Raw genomic sequence first — 9,818 nt, 5'->3', positions numbered from 1 at the left:
ACAGTTTTTAATTAACACTGCTTATGAGTCCCCCGTTTTTATAGAAGCAAAATACTACTTACCTGTCATCAAGTTACAAAGTAACAAAGAGTAATGACTCAGTGTTCTGTCGATTCGGTCCAACAGTAAAAAGTCAAATATGAAATGAAGCCAATACAGCTGGGATACCTGCAAATGTGCGCGTGTAATTGTGCAAAAGAGGCCTGTTGTTGACCTGAGAATTGAATGTGATACTTGACAGATCACTAAAACGGAAATTCCTATTTTGTTTTCTTACTTCCTTGAAGTTCCCAGCTCATCCATTTTTGTCAGGGACGATGTGGTAACATGGTCAGATGACTTTATAGAACGGGTATGTTGAGCCGGTTTAGGAGTACATGTTTATCTTAAAAGTTATTTATGTTTGATGTTTTACTTACAAAAGTATTTGTATATGTATAAACAATAAAGAAGGAACACTGGCAAATGGGTGTAAAATGCTAGAAAATATTGTTTTGGCTTGGCCGCCTTGAATTTATTTTTATCTACATATTTTAAAGAGGTTTTATAGCTTTATGACAACCTGTAGAGGAGCATTCAGTCAGCTCATGCTAGATCATGAAAACCAACATAAAGAAAAAACAACCTCCTGACAGAGGCGGTATGCTAAGACACTCACACAGTGTAACGCAGGTACACACCTGCTCTGAAGGTGTGTGCATGACAGCCTTTGCGTGAGGTGAAACTAACAACCTTCACAGTCATTACACCTGCTTTTTATTTCCAAGAACTCTTTGAGAGGTATATGACTGAGGGCAAAACATTTTTCCTGTTTCGTTTTTTTTCCCCCCATCCCCAGTACTTTGAATTGAACACAGAGCAAACTAACACCACAGACCTCTAGGCCGGCGTCCAGCTCTGCATTCCAGCTCATCCTGTGCATCCTGACACGACCCACCGCTGCTTTGGCTGTGCTCAAATCTACACAGTAGCACTACTCTGCACTTCCTATATAGTAGCCTGTAATCGCTTTAATCTTTTTAAGAACTTAATAAAGTAGCTCGACACAGAATCTCACCACTGCCTCACATCCGAGCTGTAGAAATTGAAGCTCGGCTGATGAGAGGACTAAGTGCCAAATGCTTCAAATGTGTGAATTTTAAAAGGCAAAGTATAGCTTTCAGCCCTCTTGTGTGACATTTACAGTTTGCTTTGTCTCCAGCCGCTCACCTGTTGTGATCTGACACACACTCCTGCAGCCTGAGTGCCCACTGAGAATGCAGCCGGGCTCTCACCTCAGGCTCCACAACCACAGTCACATTCATCTTTAATTAGGTTCAATTTCATCCCTGAGGAGCACAGTCACACTCACTGTGTGGATCAGAATCCCTTTGATAGCTGAATACTGTACATAACAGGAGTTTATTTGGAGACATTGCTCTTGATTTCAAATGTATAAAGCCCAGTGCAATGTACTAAAATGAGTCTGTAATTCTCCATTCATGGGTTTATATTTTGAACACTTTTAACACTGCTGAAACATGGGATTCTCCTTAACTACTGACCCACAAGAGCAACAGGAGGTCACCAAAGGCATGCCCTGTAGGACCAGCATTGTGTCCATTAGAACCAGACAGCACACAGCCTAATTGTTAGGCTTTTTGTCAGCAGGCAGTCTGGCATATTGTTGCAGCTGTAATATGACTTTTTTATGTATTGTGTCTGGTGGAAAGCAGATTGTAAACAACTGGGATATGAGCTGAGTTTTCTCTGAAATTAAGGGGTTCTCAAAATATTCAAAAAACTACATTATTGTTTTAATAAAGTTCTATTTCCCATAACTTGTATTGTCGTTTGGTGGGTTCTCTCCTGCATGTCTGTGGCTGCTCAGTCCGTGTTGCATGACTGAAATGAATGAAGCCTAAGTGGCAGATTGCATGACTCCAAAGCCCCAAGATCCTCGCAATTACAGAAGCTATAGCGCGCAAATATGTGCACCTTCGTGCCCAAGCAGGGCAAAACAGAGTCTCGCGTCCTGCGCTCTTTGTTCTGCAAGTTTAAGACCCTTGTGTCTTTTCCAGAGGCTGCTGCCTTCGCGTGACTTGACCAAGCAGATTTAGGATTGTCCAGAAGAGCGAGACCCTCCCCTCTGGACGCCAGCTCCGCTTCTCACGCAACCTGCAGCACCAGAGGCGCAGTTCCGCGGCGCAAGGCAAGTCCCCGGGGAGTCAACACACAGCCCGGGAGGATCAGCGCAGACCAAACTTTAACTTAAGAAATGTATGTAACACAAACAAGTGTTGAACATGAGTTCAAATACACAGCGGATGATGCGCCTAACAACATTAATAGTAGCCCATAATGCCAACAGTCTTTTTTTTTTTATCCTAAAGGGCTATATTGCAAAATAAATAAATAGCTAACCCCATGACTGTTCGTCACTTGATCTTCAAAAGTTGAAAGGGAATTGGAAATAATAAATCAGGCTCTTCTGTTTACAATATAAGCCCACCTCTGGCAGCACGTACGACAAAGCAATATTTCTTCTTTTTTTTTGGATCAAAGTAGGACTACGTCTAATTTCAGGAGATAATCCTATTCCATTTGCATAATTACAATACATAATTCAGGGAAGGCAAACAAGAATTTAAATCCCCAAATTAAAACTGGCCTTTACATTATAGTAGGCTATTTTAAATAAAAGAAAAGGGTTGAAGCTTTCACTAGGCCTACATCACACAACACCTTAAAAAGCACGCTCTGCTTTCATGGGCCTTCGGATCATGTTTTGTGAGTTTTGCTCTAAAATGAGCATTCACATCGTTAAAGAAATATGTTCTTTGTGTGTCATATCTTATATAGATTCCCTTTAAAAGATGTTGAATGGTAGTGTGAGTGAGTTTTTTTTTCTTCTTGGTGTTTTTTTTAAGAGAAGTGACATGACGATAGCCTACGTGATAATGTTATGCTTTAGTCCTTCATCCATCCATTGTCATATTGTCTGATCCAAATCTCAGAATCCACGAGAGACTAAATAAAAATATCTAAATTGTATGTCCACATTCAGTAAAACAAAAAACATAAAGCTCTGACAGTTTAGATTCAGAATCTTTAATAATATGTTAGTATGTAGGTTTCTCACAGGTACAGTTCCATCATAACGTAACCAATGCAAGTAACAAATGCTTAGTGAAAATCAACTTATTTTGACCTAAATTAGGATGACTGAGACTGAAAAAAAACGCAGCCATATAACAAAGCAAGTATCGTAACTGAACAAACCTCACATCATTCCACTGACAAAAATGAGACAAATAATAAATAAAAGGAAAACATTTCAGTCGATGAAAAAATAAATAAATGAAAAAATGTTGTTATTGGTGATAAAGTAGGATTTACCATAAAAATTCATCTTTGGTCTTATATCTGTTTTAAACAAGTGAGTTTGTGTAAAAGCTGCATGGAAGAAGTATTCAGATCCTTTACTTAAGTAAAAGTAGCCTACTAATACCACATTGTAAAAATACTCTGTAAAAGTCCTGCATTGAAAATATTACTTAAGTAAAAGTATGTAAGTATTATCAGGAAAATGTACTTAAAGTATTAAAAAAAAAAAGTAAATCAATGCAGAAAAATCCTCACATTTTAGAAACTGGAAACGATCCAAACAGTTTTAGTTTTTAATCGACTAATCATTTCAGCTGGACTTTAGGCTTATGTATTGTTGGGTAGTTTTTTTATTTAATCAAAAATCTTAATTTGTAAAGTAACTAGTGATTAAAACTGTCAGATGAATGTAGTGGAGTAAAAAGTACAATATTTCTCTCTGAAATGTAGAGGAGTAGAAGTAGAAAGTGGCATGAAAAGACTCAAGTAAAGGACAAGTACCTCACATTTGTACTTAAGTACAGTACTTGAGTAAATGTACTTAGTTACATTCCACCACTGGGTATAGGTTACTGTGAATACACACAAAGTAGAATAGAGAAGCTTGAAAGAGGAAGAATAATCCTACTTTCATCATGGTCATATACTTTAACCAAGTTATTTAGACAGTCGCACATTTTGATAGTCCTGATAGTAATAACTGAGTGTCAGTTTGGTGTATAGCCTAAATCTTTTCGCCTTTCCACCAGTTTTTCCTCCATCGCCGAAAGTCACAAACTTTAACATGTCACAGATTAGACTTTAACACCTGGTACACAATTCCGGACAGACTCGAGTGGCCACACGACAGCGGTTGGACTGCGCAAATCCCAGGTGTGACATGTGTGTGACATACATTAGCAATGGTTTATAATTCTCATTTCTCAGTTCATCTATCAAATGAAGTTATTTTCAGATAGGCTATTACGCTTTTTTTGATTCCCCCCAAAAACACAGATGTGAAGCGGTGTTGTAAATGCCTACTAGAGAAAAAGCTGTCTGGGTATAAAAGGTTGAAAAGGGGACAAATGGTGTTGAACTCATCTACCCTTGCACTCCAGCAGTGCTGCCCCCCCCTCCCCCGCATCCTCTTCAAAGGGGAGGAGAGGGTTTGAACACTGCGCTCTCACGCAACTGGTCAATCTTTAACTCCAGCGGAGAACTAGCCTTTAACAGGTACAAGCACGACATGGCATTTCACCGTTGTGTATCAAGAATGCTGAAAGCTGCCTGGGTGGTTGCTGTGGAAGTTGGCATAAATCTCACACCCAAATCTTATTTTTGAATAGGCCTACTACAGAATAGACTTCAAAGGCAGAAATGCAATGGAATCACAATGTCACGTCATCAAAGGCTTAACTGAGCGACAGCGTGATCCACAGGGGTTCGTGAGATGCACCCAACCTGCCATCGCCTTAATTAATTCTTAATTAAATACATTAATACAAATTAGCCTTTATGAGATATCATAGCCGAGTGGATTACATTATTTGATCACAGGAAAGTTAGATGGAAAAGGTTTATGCATCAGTGAACTCAACATTAGCCGAGGTCAAAGCAAGAATATTTTATATAGGCAGTGCATTTTTAATTAAATGCGGCCTTTATAGACGTATATAACCCAAATACCGCAAATAGATAACAAATAAAAAAAAATCTGTTGAAAACAACCTGCAGGACAGTAGTGACATGTATGCAATTGAACAATGCTATCAGAGATTGGAGTTTTACAGTGGTGGAAATGATACTTACCTGTGATGTCTATTATTGTAGGCCTAATACGTCTTATCTGTCCAAACACTATAAAACACCATACGCATTCAGGCTATAAAGTCCTGCACGCCTAAAACTTTCGTTCAACAACTGTGAAATGCATTTCATTCAGTGACATGTAGTTTCAAACTAATTTTGGTCTCGCACAGGCAGGCGCACGCACGTACGCACACATACGCGGGCGCGCGTCCCTAATAAACTTCATTCATGACAGAGAGCGAGAGAGAGAGAGAGAGAGAGAGAGAGAGAGAGAGAGAGAGAGAGAGAGACAGACAGACAGACAGACAGACAGAGAGAGAGAGAGAGAGAGAGAGAGAGAGAGAGAGAGAGAGAGAGAGAGAGAGAGAGAGAGAGAGAGAGAGAGAGAGAGAGAGAGAGAGAGAGAGAGAGAGAGAAACGTCATGAACAGCAGCCAATGAAGCTGTGGAGCACACTATAAAGCAAGAGCCTATCTCTGTTTTGAGAGAGAGTAAACTTGGACATTCTCTCTGCTAAACGAAATTTGTACTATCTTGAAAAGTACTTCTGGGATTACAACATTGCTACTCTATTACCATTCCACTAAGGTACGTTTAATATATGTGTATGAAGACAGATTGATTTCTAACTGAACAGGCAGTGTTCAGAGATAAGAGCAGAGTGCCCAGTGGACATTATTTTGCAAGCATAGCTGTTGATAATTAGGAGTTTTCTTTGCAGTTGCAACCTTTAATGTGCTAATTCGTTTTTAATCATTGTGTTGTATTCTATGAGACTTTAGATAGCCCCCTACTTTGCATAGCCTTGTAAGATGTGATTTTGTGCAGCATGTGAACCTATGGAGCCAATTAATAACAAACATATACCGTGTGACAGTCTTCAGTTACTATAAAGTCTATGGTGCATGTAGTCAACATGTTGCACAACATTTGTCCTCCTCCCTGCCTTCACTACTCTAATGCCGCTCCTATTTAATTTTCAGGTTGTGCAGAAGCCACACAAAAAAGGAGTTGTCATCATGGTGCTAATGATACTACCATTCATTGGATCGGTGTCGGTATCTGAGAGTTTGGTTGCTATGATAACGGTGTGTCTGGTATACCTGATCCTTAAGTTTTTCCGCACTGAGATTCCTGAGGGGCTCCGTCGGCTGCCTGGACCAAAGCCCCTACCTATCATTGGGAACGTGCTGGAGATGGGCAGCAAACCTTACCTGAGTCTCACTGCCATGAGCAAGCGCTACGGCCACATCTTCCAGATCCAGATTGGCATGCGTCCTGTGGTTGTGCTGAGTAGCAGTGAAACAGTTCGACAGGCTCTCGTCAAGCAAGGGGAGGAGTTTGCGGGCAGACCCGACCTGTACACCTTCAGGTTCATCAATGATGGCAAGAGTCTGGCCTTCAGCACAGACCAGGCCGGCGTCTGGCGTACCCGCAGGAAGCTGGCCTACAGCGCCCTGCGCTCCTTCTCCAACCTGGAGGGCACTACCCCAGAGTACTCCTGCATGCTGGAGGAACACATCTGCAAAGAGGGAAAGTATCTGATCAAACAGCTCAACACCGTCATGAAGGCTGACGGCAGCTTTGACCCCTTCCGCCACATTGTTGTCTCCGTTGCTAATGTGATCTGTGGAATGTGCTTCGGCCGACGCTACAGCCACAATGACCAGGAGCTGTTGAGCCTTGTTAACCTCAGTGATGAGTTCGGCCAGGTAGCGGGAAGCGGTAACCCTGCAGACTTCATCCCTTTTCTTCAAATCCTGCCCAGCCCAACAATGAAGAAATTCTTGAGCATCAATGCCCGCTTCAACAAGTTTGTGCAGAGGATCGTCAGCGAGCACTATGCCACCTATGACAAGGTACGCCACACACTAAATCAGTCATGAAAATGTATTTAGTCCATTCTTCTTCCACAGTTTCGACCCGTTTTCAAGTTCAGATGTGTAAAAACTACCATTTACTTTTTTTGATTGGAATAAGGCTTCATGATATCCTCAGACATGGCTATTCTTACACAACAAAACATGGAAGGGTGTTAGATGGAGATCGACAAAACACACCTGGATGCTTACATGGGGCTGTTGCTTCTTCTTCAAAGACCAACAGGGCCAAATAAATAACATTTAAAAGAGTGTTTACATATAAATGAATACAAAATAAGTTAAAAATGAGGTGAATTTGTATCCCCTTTAATCACTGTGTATGAAAGACTTATTGAGATCGTCCGATCATCTTCTTTCAGGACAACATTCGTGACATCACAGACTCCCTCATTGATCACTGTGAGGACAGGAAGCTGGATGAGAACTCAAATGTCCATGTGTCAGATGAGAAGATTGTAGGAATTGTCAATGACCTGTTTGGAGCTGGTAGGTTGAATTTCTGATCAGAAGTGACTGCTTCATGAATAAATAACAGACAAGTGTCTTTACAGAAGTTGCGTTTCTCTTCTAGGTTTTGACACCATCTCCACTGGCCTGTCTTGGTCAGTGATGTACTTGGTGGCGTACCCAGAGATACAGGAAAGGCTTTATCAAGAAATGAGTAAGTACAGCTGTTATAGACAAGATATTCATTGGATATTCCATCCATATCACAGGACAGTTTTCATTTTAGCATTGATTAACGGTAAAAAAGTAATGCAGGCAGGCACATTTTGCTGCTCTCAAAGCCTAATGTTTCATTGTGATTCTTTAATCAAGTAAAAACGTGGGACAGGACTGTAAAATGCAACCTCAATCCTCATCTTGAAGTAATAGTAAATTATTTCTTTTTTTCAGAGGACAAAGTGGGTCTGGATCGCACTCCTCTTCTCTCTGATAAACCCAACTTACCGCTTCTCGAGGCCTTCATCTTTGAGCTGTTTCGCCATTCTTCATTCCTACCCTTCACTATCCCCCACTGGTGAGGTTAATCTCTTTCAGATGTGTTAATGATATGTAAATTCTCACAGAGCACAGCATTGGAACATAGAACAAAGACATAGCTATCCCAGCTGCACAAATGTGGGTGATATAAACCTGTAAATGCACGATGGATAAACACTTTGTCCTTCTTTTTCAGCACGACAAAAGACACATCTCTGAATGGCTACTACATTCCCAAAGACACCTGTGTCTTCATCAATCAGTGGCAGATCAACCATGATCCGTAAGTTCTTTTTGTTATTTATTTGTCTTTATTGAAACAGTTGAAGCTTACTGACTTGGCATTTACACTGTGGAGCTGCCCATTACTCCCAGAAAAGAGAGCTGTTAAAGCACAGGAAGGCCTTGCTCAAGGGCACCCCATTGGTAGTTGTAAAGGAAGACAAAAGCAGCAGTCCTCTAATGGATCATAAACTTGCATTTTTTTTAATTGACATGGTTAATTTTGCAGCTTATCTTTATTTCTTCATTCTCTGCACTTTTCAGTGAGCTGTGGAAAGAGCCGTCTTCTTTCAACCCAGACCGCTTCCTGAGCGCTGATGGCACTGAGGTCAACAAGGTGCAGGGGGAGAAGGTGATGATTTTTGGCATGGGAAAGCGGCGCTGCATCGGCGAGGTCATTGCACGAAATGAAGTCTACCTCTTCTTGGCAATCATTGTCCAGAAGCTGCGCTTCCACACAATGCCTGGAGAGCCGCTGGACATGACCCCAGAATACGGTCTCACAATGAAGCACAAGCGCTGCCACCTGAGAGCCACAATGCGAGTGAGGAATGAGCAGTGAAGCTATTTATAATGTACATGTATGTATGTATGCATGTATGTATGACAAGATGTGGTATACGTTGACTCTAACACTGTAGTGGTCACCGTCATAATAACAGTCTTGAATTTGATCTACAGAGCTTACGGCATTGAAACAAATAAGTGAAATGTGCTTGTTGCAGATTGTCAGCGATATCTAGGTTTGTGTGAACATACAGTATCTCTGTCATGTTTTTGGTTGTCTAAGAGATATTCCTGCACATGGTTGGTGCTTCACAGTGAAGTAAAGGAGATACCTGGTTCTCCTGTGTGGTAAACTAAACTGCTCCCATTGAGAAGTTTGAAAACACTCAGAGACTAAGTTGCCTAGTTCATCTTTGGGACGCACAGTATGTTTTACTGGATAGGCATTACTATTCAGGCCACTGCAACCTAAATTGTTTTCTTCTGAATAGGACCTTATGATACCTTTTACAATAAGCTAATTCTTTTGATTCTATTACAATGTGGATGCAAGACACTGAAGCTATATTTGTATCCCAAAATGTGATATTTTGTGTAAATCAAGTTCTTTGTATTTTTTAAAAGTCATTTTTTTATGTGCCTATATCGTTTGTATTGGTTGAGGTGAAATACAGCAGTTTTGCTCTGCATCTACATGAAATATCAGGACACCAAAAGAGTTCCAGTGATTTTTGGAATATATTATTATACAATTTTGTATTTAATGTATCAATGATTGTATAACATGTAATGGTATGTGATGGAGCATCATTTAATCAGCCACACAAATAAAACATGTTTTAATGATGATCTTGTTCCTATTGTTTTCTTGATTTGAAAGAAAACTAATTCACCCACACACAATCACATAAATAAGCCACTTAGCCTATGTGTTACAACCATGTCAGAATATACCAAATTGTGAGCTCTGGCATGAACGGATTTAAACTTTAAAGAGAGAGAAAAT

The 9,818-nt window shown here is 40.5% G+C and overlaps 1 protein-coding gene across 1 annotated transcript; it reads left to right on the top strand.

Annotated features, from left to right (window-relative positions):
• The first annotated feature begins 5,629 nt into the window (after nt 1-5,629).
• Nucleotides 5,630-9,661, top strand: cyp1a (cytochrome P450, family 1, subfamily A). The gene is made up of 7 exons (XM_078253546.1): nt 5,630-5,744; nt 6,140-7,015; nt 7,399-7,525; nt 7,611-7,700; nt 7,937-8,060; nt 8,220-8,306; nt 8,570-9,661. Exons 2-7 carry the CDS (start codon nt 6,176-6,178, stop codon nt 8,865-8,867), a joined length of 1,566 nt encoding a protein of 521 aa, XP_078109672.1. The 5' UTR covers nt 5,630-5,744; nt 6,140-6,175; the 3' UTR covers nt 8,868-9,661.
• The last annotated feature ends 157 nt before the right edge of the window (nt 9,662-9,818 follow it).

The sequence above is a fragment of the Sander vitreus genome, chromosome 1 (genome assembly GCF_031162955.1).
Source record: "Sander vitreus isolate 19-12246 chromosome 1, sanVit1, whole genome shotgun sequence".
In the NCBI taxonomy this organism is placed as follows: Eukaryota; Metazoa; Chordata; class Actinopteri; order Perciformes; family Percidae; genus Sander; species Sander vitreus.
The sequence above is the reverse complement of the archived record's forward strand: the minus strand, read 5'-3'. Positions and strand labels throughout refer to the sequence as shown.